This window comes from Pezoporus occidentalis, unplaced genomic scaffold, assembly GCF_034315485.1.
Source record: "Pezoporus occidentalis ecotype Australia unplaced genomic scaffold, CSIRO_AGI_Poc_V1 ctg357, whole genome shotgun sequence".
Classification (NCBI taxonomy): domain Eukaryota; kingdom Metazoa; phylum Chordata; class Aves; order Psittaciformes; family Psittacidae; genus Pezoporus; species Pezoporus occidentalis.
In genome coordinates this window covers 378876-397492 of record NW_026915560.1, presented here as the reverse complement: position 1 = coordinate 397492, position 18617 = coordinate 378876, and the positions used below count along the sequence as shown (strand labels likewise).

The following is an 18617-nucleotide window of genomic DNA, read 5'->3' as shown; positions in this document are numbered from 1 at the left end:
CCAGCCCCTCCAGTGCAGGGGCAGCGCCAGGATGGGGGGCACAGAGCCCCACAACCACCCCATCCCCTGCCATTGGGGGGGCGGAACCCCCCCGGAAGCCTCATTATCCCTCCCCCCCCAACTCTGCCCCATAGCGGCGCATTCCCCCCCCCCCCAAAAACACAGGGCACGGGCTGGGAGCAAGCTCCTTTATTGATCCCGCAAGCAGGGCTGGGCTCCAGCGGCGGCTCCTCACATGGGCTTTGGGGGGGGCCGGGGGGCTGCACCCTGGAGGGGGGGGGACACAGCGTCAGGCAGGGCTTGGGGGGGTGAAACCCCATTTCCCCCCATAGATACAGGTGATGTATAACATGTAACATCATCTATACACACAGCGTCAGCCAAAGCTAGGGGGGAGGAACTGGGGGGGAATTGGGGGGAGGAATTGGGAGAGGAATGGGGGAGGAATTGGAGGGAGGAATTGGGGGGGAGGGACTGGGGGGGAGGAATTGGGGGGGGAATTGGGTGGGAAGAATTGGGGGGGAGGAACCGGGGGGGGGGAGAATTGGAGGGAGGAATTGGGGAGCAGGAACCGGGGGGGAAGAATTGGAGGGAGGAATTGGGGGGAGGAATTAGGGGGGAAGGAATTGGAGGGAGGAATTGGGGGGCAGGGACTGGGGGGGAGGAACTGGAGGAAGGAATTGGGGGGAGAGGAATTGGGGGGGACTGAACCCGCATTCCCCCCCATATACATTAAGCATCAACCAGGCCTTAGGAGAGGTCTCAACCCCCTTCCCCCCCCCCCCCCCATTCACACAGCATCAACCAGGCCTTGGGGGGGAGACTGAGGGGGGCAGCTGAACCCCCCCCCCATGCAATGGGGGCTCCTCCCTCAGCATCAACCAAGCCTATGGGGGGGTTGAGCCCCACTCCCCCCCTGCACCTACAGCGGGGCGGAAGCGGGGCGGGGGGGTCCGGTCCTTGCGCGCCTCCCGCGAGCGGTTCCGCACCACCTTGCTGTGGATGGCGCAGCTCACGCAGTAATGGAGCTTCACGTAGAGCTTGGGCAGCACATAGGCTATGGGGCAGGGGGGACACAGGGGGTCAGCGACCCCCAGAGCCCCCCCGGAGCCGCGCTATGGGGCTGGGGGCTATGCTATAGGGCTGGGCCCCCTCTATGGGGCTGGGGCTGTGCTATGGGCCTTGGGGAAGCGCTATGGGGCTGGGGCAGCGCTATAGGGCTGGGCCCCCTCTATGGGACTGGGGCCGCGCTATGGGGCTGGGGGCTGCGTTATGTGCCTTGGGGAAGCGCTATGGGGCTGAGGCTGTGCTATGGGGCTGGGGCCGCGCTACAGGGCTGGGGGCCGTGCTATAGGCCTAGGGGAAGCGCTATGGGGCTGGGCCCCTGTTATGGGGCTGGGGGCCGCACTATGGGCCTACGAAAAGCGCTATGGGGCTGGGCCCCTGTTATGGGGCTGGGGCCGCGCTATGGGGCTGGGGCAGCGCTATAGGGCTGGGGCAGCGCTATAGGGCTGGGGCAGCGCTATAGGGGCTGAGACCCCGCTATGGGGCTGGGGCTGCGTTATGGGCCTTGGGGAAGCGCTATGGGGCTGGGGCTGCGCTATGGGGCTGGGGGAAGTGCTATGGGGCTGGGCCCCTGTTATGGGGCTGGGGCCACACAATGGGGCTGGGGAAAGCGCTATGGGGCTGAGGCTGTGCTATGGGGCTGGGGCCGCGCTACAGGCCTAGGGGAAGCGCTATGGGGCTGGGCCCCTGTTATGGGGCTGGGGCGGCTCTATGGGGCTGGGGGCCGTGCCCCCGCTCTGGGGCACTCACAGTCGAAGACGCTCGCCTCCGAGATGTCCCTGACGGCGGCCGCCTCCACGATGTTGCGGATGACGAACTTCTTGATGGCCTTGTCCTTGGGCACGCAGCGCGCGCAGTTGGTGCAGCGGATGGGCTGCACGTGCCCGCGGCCCTTCTTGGCGCGCCCGTTGTTCCGGCGCTTCTTCGTCTGCCATGGGGAACGGGGGGGGATGGAGCGGGACCCCCCCCCACCCCCCACAACCGGCACCGCCTGCCCCATAGGAGCCCCATGGACAGGCCCCTAGAGCGGCTCTTCCCAGCATGCCCTGCCCCATATAGACCCTATGGTGGCCATCCCCAACCAGCATCTCTTTCCCCATATGGACCCCATATAGGCCCCCCATAGCCCCTATGGACCCCATACAAGCCCCCCATAGCCCCTATGGACCCCATGTAGGCCCCACAGCCCTTATGGACCCCATATAGGCCTCCCGTAGCCCCTACGGATCCCATATAGGCCTTCCATATCCCCTATGAATCCCATACAGGCACCGCATAGCCCCTACGGACCCCATACAAGCCCCCCCATAGCCCCTATGGACCCCATATAGGCCCCCCATAGCCCCTATGGACCCGATACAGGCCCCCCATAGCCCCTATGGACCCGATACAGGCTCCCCATAGCCCCTATGGGCCCCATACAAACCCCCCATAGCCCCTATGGACCCCATACAGCCCCCCATAGCCCCCCACGTGCCCCCGCCCGCGCGGCTCTCACCATGGCGCTCCCGAGGCCCGCGAAAGAGGATCCGGCCGCCGCACTGCCGCCCTTATAAAGGTCTCCCTCCGCCCGGAAGCGCCTCCGCCGCCGCCCCGGGGCCGCTCCGGCTCCTCCGCCCCCAGCGCCGCCCCGGTCCCGCCGCAGCGGCCCCACCGGAGGGGCGGGGGGGGGAGCGGGGCCGAGCGGGGCCCAGGGTGGCGGCGGCGGCGAGGCGGGTTAAGGGACTACTTCTCATCGCCGCGGCGGAGGGATCGGAGCGATTGAGGTGTGAGGCGCCCAGTGCGTGCTGCGCGTGACGTCATTCCGCAGAGCGCGCCGCGGGGGATGCTGGGAGTTGTAGTCCCAGGGGCTCATGGAGACCCCCAGCCCCTTCCCCATCATCCTGACCCCCCCCAGGGCTCTGTGGGGACCCCCAGGGGGTCCCCCCTTTATGAACAGGGTCCAAACCCCCCCATCCCTTAAAGGGACCCCCCCAATGTGTGTGTGTGCCCCTTGTGGGGGGGTCCCCACTGTGTGTATGTGTCCCCTGGGGGGGGGGTCCCCAATGTGTCCCCCAGTTACCCCTGGGGGGAGGCTCAATGCGTCCTGTGCCCCCCTCATCACCCTCGGGGTGTGCGTCCCACAGTGACCCCTAGGGGGGGCAGTTCCCAGCATCCCCCCCCCCCATCACCTTTGTGGGCAGGGGGAGTCCCCACTGTGTGTCCTCCCCATCACTTTGGGGGTGCGGGGGGGGTCCGTTAAATTACTCGGGTTTATTTATAACAGACCTTCAGCCATTACAGTACAAAACTTACAGTAGATCTCGTTACACAAAGAGGTACTTACAATATCTTACAGGTACAAAAGCTCCTGGGGGGGGTCCAACAGCGCCTGGAACCCCCCAAGCCAAGCCAACAGCAAAGCCATTAACGAGAGACAACTGAAACCCAAGGGAGGGAGCAATGGGATGTAAAGGGGTGGGGGGGGGACACACGGGGTATTGCACATCATCATCATCATCATCCTCACCCTCATCATCCTCAGGGTTTGTTCTTCATCCATCTGCTTCAAAAATAGACATTTACAGAGTAAAGCGCCTGGAGGTGTACAAAATTCCTAGGGTCGGCAGGGGGAATGGAATTCCATAGGGAAAAGGAAGGAAAAGAACAAAAGACACCCCCCCACCCCCCCCCCAAGTAATGAACCAACCCAAGGGTGCTCCAAGTGCAGCGCTTGGTTTGGGTTGGAAAAGCCCCTTTTTGGGGTGGTTTGGGGGGGTGGGGGGGTGAGAAGGGGGGGGCTGAGCCCCAGTGATCCCCCCCATATAGAAAGGGGGGGGTTAAATATATATCTAATAATAATAGTAATAATATTAATTAATAGCAAAAGGGGGGGAACAGGGGCAACGGGAGCTGTTGCCGCCGCATTGAGGTGGTTGCGTTGGTACAAAAGGAACAGGCTTTGGTTTCACCCTCAGGAGCCCCCGGGGGGGCTTTTATGCGTCCTGGGCCTGGGGGGGGGGGAATCAGGACCCCCCCCCAAGGGATATGGATATAAAGAGGGGGGGATGCGGGAGGGCACCAGCATCGGGTGAGGCCCCCGCTTCATTTTTGGTTCGCGGCTGCTTTCCCCTTTGGATAAGGGACCCCAAAGGGGGGCCTGGGCAACCCCCCCCATGTGTTCTGCCCCCCCCCCCCCCCGGCCCTAAAGCCATCCCAAAGGATTGAGGATCCAAAGCTCCATGCTGGGGGTGTTGATACCCCGAAGAGGAGTGACCCTGGAGCACCGGGAGAGCCCCCCCCAATCCCTTGGGAATGGCGAGGGGGGAAGGAGGAGGAGGAGATCCCATCTTCCTGCCTTCATTTAAGGGGAGCAATATGGAATCTCATCCCCCCCCCAAGCAGGGCTAAGTATGGGGACGGGGGTGGGGTTCAAATCCCATTGGGAATCACCGGGTAAATCCGGCAGCACCGGGAAGGGGGGGGGGCAGCAGCGGGTCCCCCAGGATAGACTCATTAAAGCTCAGGGTGCAGCGACCCCCCCAAACCGGGTTAAATGGGGGGGGGTCACAGCTGATGGAGGTGGGGGGTCCCATAGAGGGGGGGGTTAGCACCGAATCTGAGGTTTGACCAAGGAAAGGGCTTGGAGCCGGGATCGGGATCGGGATCAGGAAGAGCCCCAGCGAGTGTGACTCCAGAAGGGGCAGAAGAGATAGAAAAGAGCAACTCAAGAGCTCAATAAATAACAATGGGAGGGAGGTGTTTTTTGGGGGGGGGCCCAAAAAAGTCCATTAGTATTTAAATATAAAAAGGCAAATGGTTCCCAGCCCCCCCCCCCTCCCCCCGGGGGGGGGGGTTCAGGGTGGTTTTGGGAGTGATTTTTTTCTTTTTCCATCGTTTTTGTTTGTTTTTCGTAGCCAAAATCAGTGCAAAGGAGGTAAAAAAGAACAACAACAGTTCCATGCCCGAGGGTCGGGGGGGGGGGGGCTGAGCGAGAGCCAAGGGATGGGGATAACGGGGAGTAACGGGGATAACGGGGATGAGGGGGGGGTTAACCAACTTTGTGCTCGCCCCTCACGATGTGGGAGGAGAACTCGTACCGGTCCTGGCTGTGGTAGCCACAGATGTTGCACTCGAAAGGGTCTCTGAAGCCGTGGCAGCCCATGTGGATGGTGAACATGACGTGGTCCAGGAAGAGGATGCGGCAGTGCTCGCACTTGAAGGCCCGGAGCTGCTCCCCGTCCTCATTGAGCACCCTCAGCGCTTCTTTGGCAGAGCTCGGGGTGGAGCGGGCGGCCGGGGGCCCCTCCGGCACCTTGGGGTCCTCTTTGGCGTAAGCTGGGCTCTGGCGGCTGCTCCCCGCGGGCCCCTGCGAGCTCCGCTCCTCGTGGTTGCTCTCGGTGTCGCTGGAGTCGGCGCAGCCGTTGGGGGGGGACCCGGCGTGCTCCCGGCCCCGGTACAGCACCGGCACGGCATCGCCCACGTCCTCGTGGCCCTCGGCCGCCTCCCGGCCCCCCGGCAGCTCCAGCCGGGCCGGCAGCGCCTGGAGCTGGGTGTAGACGGAGCTGATGACGGGGGTCACCTCCGAGATGCAGTTTGTGGGGGGCAGGCGGAGGCCGCGGAGGTGCTCCCCCCCCAGCAGGGATAAGGAGGCGCCGTAGGCAGGGTCCAGGGGGTGATGGGCTGAGACCATCTCCACGTCCTTCTCGAAGCCGGAGTTGACGTCGAAGGGGAGGTCCGAGAGGCTGAACCTCATCTGCTTCTCCCCTATGGAAGCAGAGCGGGGTCACAGCGGGCTTTGGGTCCCGTGGCCCCTCCGTCCCCAGCATCGCTGCGGCGCTATGGGACACACACACACACACACACACACACGGATGGACTCCCCTTTGCCCCTCCTCATCCCAATGGGAATCCAACGGGAATCCCCTTACCCACGAACTTCTGGGGCGTGGAGCGTTTCCTCTTGGTGAGGCTGCTGGCCAGGCGGTCGATGAAGCTGGGCCGCTCGGAGGAGGGATGCAGCAGCGCCTCCGGCACCATCTCCAGCTCCCTCATCTCCTCCCCTGGCAAAGAGAGAAGGGAAAAGCCAGGTCAAGGCGGGCGCCGGACCCCGCAGCCGCTGCTCCTGCCCTCTGCCAGCCGGGATGGACGTGGGGAAAGGCTCCTCTGCTCCAGGCCCAGAGCTTACCCCGTGGGTGCCTCGGTCGCGGGGCGGCCGCTCCTCCCTTCTTCCTCGAGCTGCGCCCGCTCCTGCCGCTTTGGGGAAGAGGAGCCGGCTTCAACGCATGCAAGTGCCCCATTGCCGCTATTCCTGGGGGTGCTCAGCCCATCCCGCGGGGATGCCGGCCTCCGGAACGGGGCGGGGGGTGAGGAGCAGGGAGGCTCCGGCACAGCCAAGCCCAGGGGGCTGCTTGCTGCCTCCCAGGAGCACCAAAAGGCGCTTCCAAGCCACTCGGTGCCCATTGCCCTCGATATAAGGAGCAAAGGGGGGGTGTGGGGTGTGTGTCCATTCAAGGGGGAGTTTTCCATTTGGGAAGCTCTGGGATTCAGCTGCCGGCACGGGCAGGAAGCAGCGAGGTGCCCCTTGCAGAGCTGCGGGGCTCCCCCTTCTCCACCGGGAATGCCGATCCCTGTGTGCTCCCCCCCGTGCCCCACTGACCTGCCTGGCTGGCCAGGGCCGGCGGCTCCGGGTGCAGGCTCTGCAGGTAGCTGTGGCACCGCTCCTTGTGCTCCTCCAGCGTGCTCTGCTGCTTGTAGCTGCGGCCGCAGTAGTTGCACTTGTAGGGCTTGCCCACCGTAGGGGAGGAGACTGCAAGGGAGAAAGGCAGAGCCGGGTTGGAAGCACCTGGGAAGGGCTGGATAGAGGCAAGGGGATGGAGGAGCCAGCAGGAGAAGGGCTGTGGGCGCTGCTGGAGCACTGGAATCCATCAGGATACGGCCCAAAACACCAGCACCAGGTAATGGAAGAGGTGTATCTCCGTTACACCGATGGAAGAGTGGGATTTAAGGTGCTTGGCATCCTTTGGAAAGGTCATGGATACAGGGATGCAGGCTCCAAGGGGCCAGGACCCGCCTGAGCCCGTTTTGCTCTTTTCCGGCCCCATTTTGGGGCGGTTCTGGGGTTTCCTGCAGGTTGTGGTGTGAACTGGGCTTCCCAAGCCCTGCTCCAGCTCCTGCGTTCCTGCCCCGTCCGTTCCCAGCTCCGGATGCTGATGCCGGGATCCAGGATGAGGATCCATAGGAATCAATGCGGAGAAGCCGATGAGAAGAGCGCTGGCCTGGAGCAGTGAAGATGGGTTTGCTCCACCTGCCTCCAAGCAGGATTCCCAGGCAGGAATTCACTCCCAGATCCAACCACTTGGAAGTGGAGCCTCGCTTCCCGAATTCCGCTCCAGTCCCCAAGCTCAGAGCTCTCCAGATGCCTCAGTTCTGCTCCTCCTAAACCAAGCAGCATCCCAAACCCTGTGCTCGTGCATCCCAAAGCTCCCCCCCAGTGGCTCTGTTAGGATGTGGGATGGCTTTCCAAGCCATAGGGATACCCTGAAGTTATTCCCTCGGGATCCGGTTTGGGATTCAGGGCTCAATCCTGGTGTGGAGGCTCCGTCTGCGCTTGCAGAGGGTCAGGAACGGGGTTTATGGCGGGAGGGAGGCTCCATCCTTTGCCTTGCGATCCGTGCCTTTTCCTTTCATTCCTTCCTCTGGGAATTCGCTCCCCACAACGTCCCGGTGGCCTCGGCCCCTCCATCCATCACCTCACAGGAGCTCCCAGCCAGGTCCATTGAGGATCTTCCCCCCTAAACCAGGAGCCACGGGAATGATCCCCCACGGAGAATCCTTTTACAAGCAAGTACAGGAGCAGAGGGGCAGCTCCGGGATGGATTCCTCGTGGATGGGGCCCCGGAGGAGCCGCAGCCTCTGATCTCGGCCGTGTTTGATGTGGGTTTGATCCGGGGAGCGCATCCTGCGAGATGAAAGCTCCTGCTCCCCATGGGGCTGCGCAGGGAAGGCAGAGGGAGGCTGAGCCAGGCCTGACCCAGCCTCTTCCCTCTGCAATCCCCATTAAAGCCAGGCTTTTCTTAGTAACGAGCTCCAGAAAAGCTCCTTGTGCTTGGAGATGCCGGAAGGACTCGCCCCAGATCCGTGCCTCTCCGTGAAGGGCTCCACGAGACCCTTTCCGTGCCGGGCAGCGGGGAGGCGGCAGCTCCGGATGCTCAGCGAGGGGCGAGGAGGTGGCAAAGCCCAAAGCCCCTCTTGTGAGGGGCCCCATTCCCGGCCTGGCTCCCGGATTCCTCCCCGGCATCCCCTGGGAAGCCTCAGGTGTGTGCGGGAAGGAGAGGAACTCCCGACAGGAAGAGCAAAGCGGGAAGATTCAGGCTTAAACCCGGAGCATCGCATCCTCTAACTGGGAGTTCAGGGCAAAGGAGGCTTCCAGGCCAGGCTGCGAGGGGGGAGCAGGCTCCTGGGCACGAAGAGGCTCTTCAGGGGCTGGGATTCCTCCTTTGTGGAATCATTCCCATGTTCAAACCGTCTGGATGAGCAGGAAAAGGCCCGGCAGCGCCACGAGCGGTGCGGGAATGGAGGGAGGCGATTGCCAACAGGAGTTGGCTTCACTTCAGTTCAACTTCAGTTCACTTCACTTCAGCTCACTCCCCCTGGTCCCCATCAGCTCTCACATCCCGGAGCCAGAGGGTGGGAACCACAGCTCCCAGTGTCCCATCCGAGCAAGGACAAGGTCAGAGCCAGGCAGAGCAGAACCCCTCAGGCTGGGACACGGCGCACCCAAGGGTGGGACCTCCCTGCTCCCCATAAAACCTATTAAACATTGATCTTTATAGGGAAGAGCTACCCCAACCCCCAGGAATCCGGAGCCCATAAACCAGGCACCAACCCCAGCACAGGGGCAGCTGAAGCAGCCCCGTGTTTGCCTGCTCTTGCCTTTGAATCCCTGGCGTTTGGGCCCTTGTTCCGTGCTCCTCCCCATCCCGGTACCCACCGGAGTGTGTCCGGAGGTGCCCGCTGAGCGCATCCCGCCTCCGACAGGCGTAGTTGCAGAAGGGACACTTGAAGGGCTTCTCTCCGGAGTGCAGCTTGATGTGGCGCAGGAGGTTTCCCTTCTGGGTGAAGGAGGCTCCGCACTGGTTGCAATGGAAGGGCCTTTCCCCTGTAAAACAGGAGCCAGGGGGTCAAATTCCTGCTGGGAAGCTTTGCCCATCCTCAGGGATCAGAAGCATCCCCAGCTCCAGCAGCACAGAGGGAAAGCCTGAGGTTAAGGGCACTGGGGCAGCATGGTCTGGTGTGAAGCACCCCTGCCCACAGCAGGGGGTCGGATCTGGGTGAGCCCAAGTTCATTCCCAACCCATTCTCTGGGTCTATGATGGGACCCCCAAGCTGGCGAGGCTCAGACCTGTTGCTGGTGGTTGGATGGTGAGGAGGAAACCCCATCTACACACACTTCCACGGACCTTCCCTCATCACCCCCACCTCATCCATGACACCCTCATCTCCTGTGGTGCCACCAACCATCACCCAGGTAACCACCAACTATCACCCAGGTACCACCAGCATCCCCAAGGTACCACCAGCATCACCCAGGTACCACCAGCATCCCCAAGGAACCACCAGCATCACCCAGGTACCACCAGCTTCCCCCAGGTACCACCAGCATCCCCCAGGTACCATCATCGTCATCCAGGTACCACCAGCATCACCCAGGTACCATCATCATCATCCAGGTACCACCAGCATCACCCAAGTACCACCAGCATCACCCAGGTACCACCAGCATCACCCAGGTACCACCAGCATCATCCAGGTACCACCAGCATCACCCAGGTACCATCATCATCATCCAGGTACAACCAGCATCATCCAGGTACCACCAGCATCACCCAGGTACCACCAGCATCCCCAAGGAACCACCAGCATCCCCAAGGAACCATCAGCATCCCCAAGGAACCACCAGCATCCCCAAGGAACCATCAGCATCCCCCAGCACCCCTGAGCCCCGCTCACCCGTGTGGCTGCGCTTGTGCACCATGAGCACGTTGGGGCCGATGCAGACCATGCCGCAGATGTCGCACTTCAACTTGCCATTGGGCAAGCGGATGCCACCGGGGGAATGGGGCTCCTGGCCGGGGCCGTCGCAGTAGCCCAAGGGCTCCGAGAGGGAATCCTCCACGATGACGCTGTCGTCCTTGTCCAGCATGCGCTCGTCCGGGGCCAGCAGGCGGCTGCCCTCCTCGTCGCTGTACATCTCCACCTTGATGGAGCTGGCTGCGGGGAGGCACAAGGGGTGGGATGTGAGGAAGGAGCTGGGAGCGGGGGCCCGAGGGGCCGGACCCGTGCAGATGAAGCCCTCGGTGCCGTGGGGGTGGCCTTGAGCACTGAGCATCTTCTCCATCCTAAGGCTTAAGTCCTAAAGGGACCGCTGTGGATGCGGGCGCCAGGAACTGCTCACCCGGAGCACACCAGCTCAGGGACTGGCTGCACATCCCAGAGCACTGCTCCTGTGGGAAAAGCCCTGCATTTCCCTGGATTCAAAGGCACTCAGGCTTCAGGAGCAAAGACTCTGAACTGCCACTCTCTGGAGCAGGAAAGGCTCCAAGAGCCTCACGCAGGTCTCTGTGATCCCATCTCCGTTGCTCCCAGGAACCAAAGGGAAGGGATGGGAGCCTCTGGGCACCAGGAATCCCAAGAAAGCTCCTGTGGGATGAGGGACGTGGATGCAGGGACCAAGGGAAGGTCCAGCCAAGGGCAATGAGAAGGCAGAGGTGGGAGGAGAGGGCTTCCTATGGAGGGAGAAGTGGTGCTGGGACCCCCTCAGCCTTTAAATGATCCAAGTGGGAAGCTTCCTCCTTGAAGCCATTGCCAGGGAATCCCTTGGGATGCTCCCGGGATGGGGAGAGCGGCTCCTCCTGGTTCGTGCAGGCCGGAGGAGGATGATGCTGGAGTCGAGTGGGATCCAGGGCACCCACATGGGGTATTTACAGTCTCTTTCAAGCTCAGATCCTTGTTTCTCCCTTTGGAAGCAGGAGGCTCTTCCCGATCCCTTCGGAGAACGGTGGCCACTGGAGGAACTGAACTTCACATCCCAAAGGAGCAGCTTCCAGCCCTGCTGGGGCTCGATTCCCGGGGCTCTTCCGGCTCTTTGTGAGAGCTCCAACACTCACCCGCATCCCGGGATACACTGGGAAACCCCGGCAACATCCCGGCCTTTAGAAGCTTGGTGGGGGGGCTGAACAAGCTCTTCCCATCGGCTGCGATGGGAATGCTGCTTCCCGGGAGGCTTCGGGTCACTTACTGGGCATGGAGGAGGTGGGAACACTGCAGAGGGGCTCCCAGGGCTGGGAATACCGAGAGGAAAGCTCCTCTGCCTCCAATGGAGCAGGGGGGATTAGTGAGGAGCAGCAGCATGGAAGTGATTCACCCGCGCCTGCGGGGGCTCCATTGCCGGGTGAAGAGCCCAGGAATTCCCTGGCTCCGGGCCTGCCCTTCCTGCATCCCGGGCCACACAAATGCCTTCCCTAGGAGGCTCCCAGCAACGGGAACCCGGCCCTGGCACCCAGCGCCTGTTTGCTGAGCCCTTGGCCAAAGCCAGTGCCGGAGGCTGAAGCATTCCTGCGGGTGGGAGCCAGATGGGACCGGAGCCGCCGCGCTCCCGTGGGAGCATCCAGCGGGAAGCTCCTCGCTCAATGGGGTGATGTTCCCTGGATTGTGTGTGGGGGGTTCTCTTCTCCCATTCCCTTGGGGATGCTTTATCCCAGGGTACAGAGGGAGGCCCAGCCCCGCTGTGCGAGCCCACTGCCTGCACCCGGGTTACACAAGGCAGGGCACGGCACCAGCCGGGAAGTCAAATCCCATCGGGGGCGAGAGCATCCCCAGCACCCCGGTGCTGCAGGGCACGGGGGGGGCATCGTCGTCCCGGGCCACGGCTTCCAGCAAGCACAGAGCTCAGCTCCCGAGTGCTTTGAGAGGGCAAGGAGAGAGCAAAGAGCGAGGAGCACAAGGGGGGAAAGAAGGGGGCTGGCTCGTGATGCGCTCGCTTCCGAAAGGGAATGGCTGGGGCTCTTTCATTCCAGCTCCAACGCTACGGAAAAGCCTCGTGCTCAGAGGAAGCCACAGCAGGGCTGGTGCCTGCGTCAACCCACCCCAGCCCTGGTGCCACTGATGCCCGTGGACACGCAGCATCTCGAGGCTCAGGCCCACAGGGAACGTCCCCGATTCCTCAGCATCCCCATGCCAAGGGGTTTATCCCGGTGGGAAGTCCGTGGTACGTGGGCTGGGGCAGTGCTGGGACTCACCACTGAGCGAGCGGCTCGGGGACGAGTGCTGGCTGTTGGGGGTGCTCACGGGGGGCCCCACGATGGCTGAGCTGAATTCCTTCTCCAGGGAGGAATCCCCACTGCCTTTGGGAAGAGGGAGACAGCAGTGAGTGAGGCCCCAGACGTTCCTTTGGGATGGGGCTGCTGGAACCCACGTTTGCCAGGGGCATCCTGACCCCATGCTCTGCCCAAGTCCCTTTGCCTATAACAAAGTGAGAATTCCTAAGCAGATCCTTATGGCTCCGGGAAGCCAAATCCACCCCATTGAGCCCTCAGCGCCCCACAGCAGCATCTTCTGAATGGGACCCCAGTGCCCCACAGCTCTATTGGGAAGAGGTTTCCTCTCCTCTTGGGATCACATTGGGATCGATGGGGACCCTTCCCATGCTCGAGCTCAGGGACACGCGACGGGGCTCATGGAGGGACTGAGCCCCATATGGGGCTGGTGGGGGGGGAACCTTGAGCCCCAACCCCAAAGCGCTGCTGCATGGGGTGGGAGTGCCCCACGTCGTGTTCACCTCCATGGGCATCCCCTCTGCTCCCTGCAGGCCCCTATAGCTCAGCCGGGAGCACAGGGAGTTACAGCTCCCCCTGCCCAGCGCATCCCCTGCTCGTCTTCCCGGCTCCAAGACATCCCAGGCTCCCCCCCTTGTACCTTGCTGCAGATAGCCCGGAGCGTTCTCACAGCCAACTCCTTGGAAACAGCGCTGGAGCCCCGGCTGCGGGTGCAGGTCCGCGCCGCTGCCAGGGCGCACGCAGCCGCTCACCTTCCAGGAAGAGCAGATTCCTGGAAGCCAGGGGAAAACGACCGTCATTTTCCAGGCGGCGGCACGGCAGAGCGGGAACGGCGCCGGGAAGGAGCGGGAACGGCGCCGGGAAGGAGCGGGAACGCCGCCGGGAAGGAGCGGGAACGCTGCCGGGAAGGAGCGGGAACGCCGCCGGGAAGGAGCGGGAACGCCGCCGGGAAGGAGCGGGAACGCTGCCGGGAAGGAGCGGGAACGCCGCCGGGAAGCAGCGGGAATGCCGCCGGGAAGGATGCTGCGTGCCAGGGATGCTGCGGCCGCTCCCCTGGCAAGGATGCTGCGTGCAGGGAGAGGGTACCAGGGCTGCTGTGCCCACCACCAGGGAATGTCGGTGGGGAAAGGGGGACTGGGTGCGTGCAGGGAGAAGCTCAACAGCCTGGAATGCCAGCGGGAATAAGGGGATGTCGTGTGTGGATGGAGAGGAGCAGCATCCCAGTGTCACCCCACTCACTGGGATCCGATCCTTTGGTGGTAGGATGGGGACAGTGGGGTAAAAGCAGCTCACACTGAGCCCCCCCCAACACCCCCAGATACGGGGACGTGCATCCGTATGGAATACCACACACACAGGGACGGACCTCAGTGGCAGCTCCCACCCCACAGCAGGACCAAACCCGGACCCAGGGCTCACTGACAACCCCCAGCGATGCTGAGGGCAGGAAGAACGTGATCCACATCCCATTCCCAGCTCCTGCCCATTCCCAGGTGGCGGAGAACAGAGCCTCAGGAAGGAGGAAAACCAAGTTCATTTCTCCTTGATCCCTTTCTGCTGCCCTGTTTTCAGCTCCTTTGTGAGCCAGCTTCATCCTCAGATCCCAAAGGAACCCTCTGATCCCAAAGGAGCCTCCTTATCCCGAAGGAGCCTCCTTATCCCGAAGGAGCCCCAATCTCAGCACCAAGAGCTGATCCTTCCTGAAACAGGGAAGAGCTCCCCTGCTCCCCACAGACCTCAGGCAGGATCCCCGCAGCCGGGATCGGGATCAGACACCGGGATACCCCGGGAAGGTGGGAGCTGAAGCCCATCCCAGTGCTGGGAGCCCCCAGTTTCCCCCCTTCACACTGGAGATCCCAGGAAACACTGGGTCACGATTCCTGTGTTCCACAATTCCCACAGGGAAATCCAGCTCTAGGCCAGTTATCTGAGGAGCTCTGCTCTTTGCATCCTCAGGGCCCCATTGCCAGGCTCCAATCCTTACCCTATGGACGAGCTGATCCCTGTTTTCCTGCCCCGATCCCGGGCAGCACCAGGCTCCACTCCCCACGTTCCAAAAGGAAAACCCGCAACGCCGCTCTTCCCTCTGCCACCCTTTAACCATTCCCTTCCCTGCCTGGAAAGCTGGATCCCAAAAGGGATTCAGGCTCTTGTGCTCCAGGAAGCTGGGAGCAGCCACGTGGAGCAGGATCAGGCACCTCGGGATCCTCTGGGATCAGAGGGGATCCTTGGGGGAAGGAGGAACTTTACCAGGGTGGGCAGCAGGTCCTGGGATTCCCAGGCCGCCTGCGCTCATCCCATTGGATCCAAAGCACTTCCTCCCTGCTGAGCTGGGTTCGCTCTAATCCCACTCTTATCCCAAGCAAAGGTGTTTCCCATCCCAGAGATAAGAACAAATCCCACCAAAGCGCCCGGGCCGGGTTCCTGCAGGACACCAGATAAGCTTCATCCCTATCAGTGTCCCAGCGTTCCCTATGGACACCGGGGCTGCGATCCCAGCACAGCTGATCCCAGCAGGCTGGTATCCAGGGAAGCTCCATCCATGCATCCATCTCCTGCTCTTCCAAGATCCAGGGGTGAACTCCCAACTACCTCCAGGGCAACGACACAAGGGGGAGCAGCTTCCAGGGGGATAAGAAACCTGGAAAGGGGCTTTGGATACGGGATGGAGGGACAGGACAAAGGGAATGCCAGAGGGGAGACTGGGATGGGATGGGATGGGAGGAGGAATCCTCCCCGTGAGGGTGGTGGGACATGGAATGGCTTCAATGGAGAAGGTCTGGATGCTCCATCCCTCTTCGAGGGAGCAACCTGGTCCAGCGGATGGCTTAATCCCAAAGGATGAGCCTGAGCATCCCAAATCCATCAGGATCCCAAAGGAGCCAACGCAACACCTACCAGAGATGTAGGATCGCCCGTTACAGTCTTCGATATCCATCTTGAAGGGATTTGCCTGGAATGGAAAGCAGAGCACGGTCATCTCCCGCCCTCCGGGACACATGGAATCACCCCAGGGAATGGGAATGTGCCCAGCTCCCCCAGGATAAGGCTTTCATTCAGCTTCAATCCCAAACCAGCCCCGTTTTCCAAGCAGGAATGGGGCTCAAGCAGCACTTGAGGGGTTGGAAATGCAGGAGAACACCTAAAACCAGTGAGGATTTGTGTCCTTGGGAAGGGAAAACCAATGGGATCCGGAGCCACGAGAGATGGAGACACCGGGACACAGACACCGGGATACTGAGCCCTCGACCCGCTCCCGATCCACAACTAAAAGGTGCCCCATATCCCGGGCACGGAGGGAATCCAACCAGGATTCGGGAGCCGCATCCTGGAACACCGGCACCGTTCCCTTCCCTTCCCTGCCATCAGAAGGAAAGGGAGCATTCCAGAGTTCCCTTTCCCACTGTTAACTTCATGGGATGAAGTAACTGAGGCTGGAACCACAGCAGCCCCTCACTGATCCCTATGGAGCAGAGGCCTGGCAGACCCGGAGCAGGGCCAAACCCCCATGCTCCAGGAGCACATCCCTGTCTCGGGCCTTTCTTCCCGGCTTTCCGGAGCAACCATCCCATTGGGAATGCGGCGCTGGAAGTAGAGCAGAGGGAGTGCCTGAAATGAGGCCTTTTCCCTATGGAAAAGAAATCAAAGGCCTCAGAATTAGCCCAGATGAAGAAAGCTCCATCACGGTATCCCGGTGGGATGCGATTTGGGAATGTCCTTCGAGCAGGGAGAGGCTGCAGCCGTGGCCAGGAACATCCCAGAGATGGGAATTCTCCCCTCCCCTGAGCTTCTGCCCCTCTGCCCCGAGGTCTGGATCCGGCTGGAAGCAGAGTGGGATGAGCCGGAGCTCGGGATGGGCGCTCGGAGCCGTCCGCAGGGGAAGGATTAGTCAGGGCTGGAAAGTGGCTTCATCCCAGTTCCAGGCTTTCCCAACGGGAGGAGGCTTTTTCCACCCCTGAGGAACGAAGCGGCTGCTCTGAACGCCGGGAATGCTGCAGGAGCCAGTGCGGGGACCTTCCAAAGGGATGGTGATGGGATGCAACGCCGCGGCCGAGGAGGGACCATTCCGAGCCAAGCAGTGGGAATATTCCCAGAGAAATTCCAGGCTCCCAGATAGCCAAACTCAAGCGGAGGGTGCTCCGGTTATCCACGGGATCCCATATCCCACAGAACAGCCCCATTCCCCTGGGAATGTGCTCCGGTTATCCACGGGATCCCATATCCCACAGAACAGCCCCATTCCCCTGGGAATGTGCTCTGGTTATCCACGGGATGCCATATCCCACAGAACAGCCCCATTCCCCTGGGAATGTGCTCCGGTTATCCACGGGATCCCATATCCCACAGAACAGCCCCATTCCCCTGGGAATGTGCTCCGGTTATCCACGGGATCCCATACCCCACAGAACAGCCCCATTCCCCTGGGCAGTGGGCAAATCCGGCTGCAATTCCCGACCTTCCTACAAAGGGAAAGGGGGCAGAGAGGGGGAACCCCCCTGAGGGTGCGGATCAGGCAGCAAAGCGGGAATGGGATTCCTCAGCCCCGTTCACTGCTCCCGGCTGGAACAGCGCTGGATCCATGGATACCCCCGGCTTTGGAAGGCAGCTGCTGGAAACGGCAGGGATTTGGATCCCAAAGCAATGCAGGGATCGTTTCCTGCGGGGCTTTGCCCCGTTGTGTCCGTAGGAAGGAAGCTCCCGCTCCTGCCCGTTCCGGGATGGACGGATCCCGGCAGAGACGCGCTGGATCCTCGACGCTCCCGAGCTCTGCAATGGATCCTCCTGGGGCTCAGCCCCGATCCCGCGGTCCCCATCGGGAGCAGCGCCCGATCCCGAGCTCCCTCGAGTCCGTGGGAGCAGAAGCCGGGATGAATCCCGGCCGCGGGACGCACCCAGGCTCCGGATGCAGCGGGAACGAGCTCCCGGGGCAGCCGCTTCCCCTCGCGCCCCCTCATCCCGTGGGGACGAGATCCCGCACGGAGCAACCGGGAGCAAGGTCCCGGCTCCAGCCCCCAGGGCACCGGGACCGCATCCAGCGCCGGGAAAACCCCTCCCGGAGCGGGAAGCACCGGGAAGCGGCTCCCCCCGTTCCCAAGGGGCCATTCCCTGACCCCCCCATCCCAACCCCGTACCCCACGGGGGGGGCAGGACACGACCCAACCCCATCCCCGAATTCCATTGGGATCCCGCTCCCCCCCCATGTCCCGGAGCCCCCCCGTGGTTGAGCCCATTCGTCCCAACGGGGGGGGGGGGGAGTTTAAATCCCCCCCCCCCAAAGGGGGCAGATTTGGGCCCCCCCCCCCAATGGACGCCCCCAACCCCCCCGCCCCCCTCCCGTTGCCGCCCCCCCCCGCCCCCGCTCTCACCGGCGGGTGGGGGCAGGGCCCCCCCGGTTCCGCCCGGGCCGCGGGGGGGGGTCACGGGCGCGGCGGCGGCGGCGGCTCCACCTGAGCAGGGCCCGGGCCCCCCCCCGCGCCCGCCCGCCCGCCCCGAGCCACTTCCGGCCCCCGCCGCAGCCAGGCCGCGCAGCCGAGCGCCGATGCTGTCGAGCCGCCGCCGGGAGGGGGGCGACGCGGCCGCCATGGGCTAACACGGGGAGGGGGAAGCAGTCGAGCGCCGATGAATCGAGCGGTGAACAGGGGAGGGCAGAGGAGCGCCGAGTGGGGAGGGGGGGAGCGGGGAGAGCCGAGGGCATCGATGGGCCCCGCGGGTTGGAGCGGTAATCGATAGCCGATAACGGAGAGGCGATAACCGATACGGCGGGGACGGGCTCACGGCACAACGAGAGCCCCCCACGGGGAGGCTGCAGGGTTCTATAGGTCCGGGGGGGTCCCATAGGGCCATGGGTTTGTATGGGGAAAGGGAGCTGTACAGGCACAGGAGGTCCTGTAAGGTCATGGGGGTTATGTAAGGTCAGGGGGGTTATGCCAGGTCACAGGGTTCCATGGGGTTACAGGTCCCACAGGGTCAGGAGGATACATGGGGTCACCGGGGTCCCATAGGGTCAGTGTTATATAGGGTCAGGGTTACATAGGGCCAGAGAGCCCCGTAAGGTCAGAGAGTCCCATAGGGTCAGGGGTCCCACAGGGTGAGTGTCCCACAGCACCAGTGGCTTACACAGGATCCCAGTGAGACCCAGGTCACCTGGCGACAAAAAGGTCCCTCTGCTGTGGGACCACTGGGCTGGGGGGCGTCTCCCAGACCCACCCCCTGTATCCCACCCCATCCAATCCCACC

At 62.7% G+C, this 18617-nt stretch overlaps 2 protein-coding genes across 4 annotated transcripts; both read right to left on the bottom strand.

Annotated features, from left to right (window-relative positions):
* Nucleotides 1–176: 176 nt before the first annotated feature.
* Nucleotides 177–2690, bottom strand: RPS26 (ribosomal protein S26). The gene is made up of 4 exons (XM_062630656.1): nucleotides 2564–2690; nucleotides 1816–1993; nucleotides 927–1057; nucleotides 177–267 (listed from the first exon to the last, which is right to left on the bottom strand). The coding sequence occupies exons 1-4, from the start codon at nucleotides 2564–2566 to the stop codon at nucleotides 232–234; spliced, it is 348 nt and encodes a 115-aa protein (XP_062486640.1). The 5' UTR covers nucleotides 2567–2690; the 3' UTR covers nucleotides 177–231.
* Nucleotides 2691–3303: 613 nt separating this feature from the next.
* IKZF4 (IKAROS family zinc finger 4) lies at nucleotides 3304–17898 on the bottom strand. 3 transcript variants are annotated; one of them, XM_062630650.1, is made up of 9 exons: nucleotides 15279–16117; nucleotides 13021–13152; nucleotides 12345–12449; nucleotides 10057–10317; nucleotides 9038–9205; nucleotides 6704–6853; nucleotides 5976–6107; nucleotides 5145–5811; nucleotides 3304–3642 (listed from the first exon to the last, which is right to left on the bottom strand). In XM_062630650.1, the coding sequence occupies exons 1-9, from the start codon at nucleotides 15379–15381 to the stop codon at nucleotides 3627–3629; spliced, it is 1734 nt and encodes a 577-aa protein (XP_062486634.1). In that variant the 5' UTR covers nucleotides 15382–16117; the 3' UTR covers nucleotides 3304–3626. The 3 variants fall into 3 exon arrangements, with proteins under 3 accessions (XP_062486634.1, XP_062486635.1, XP_062486632.1); XM_062630651.1 differs by adding an exon at nucleotides 17747–17898 and having other exon boundaries at nucleotides 3563–5811; nucleotides 15279–15333; XM_062630648.1 differs by having other exon boundaries at nucleotides 3563–5811.
* Nucleotides 17899–18617: the final 719 nt, after the last annotated feature.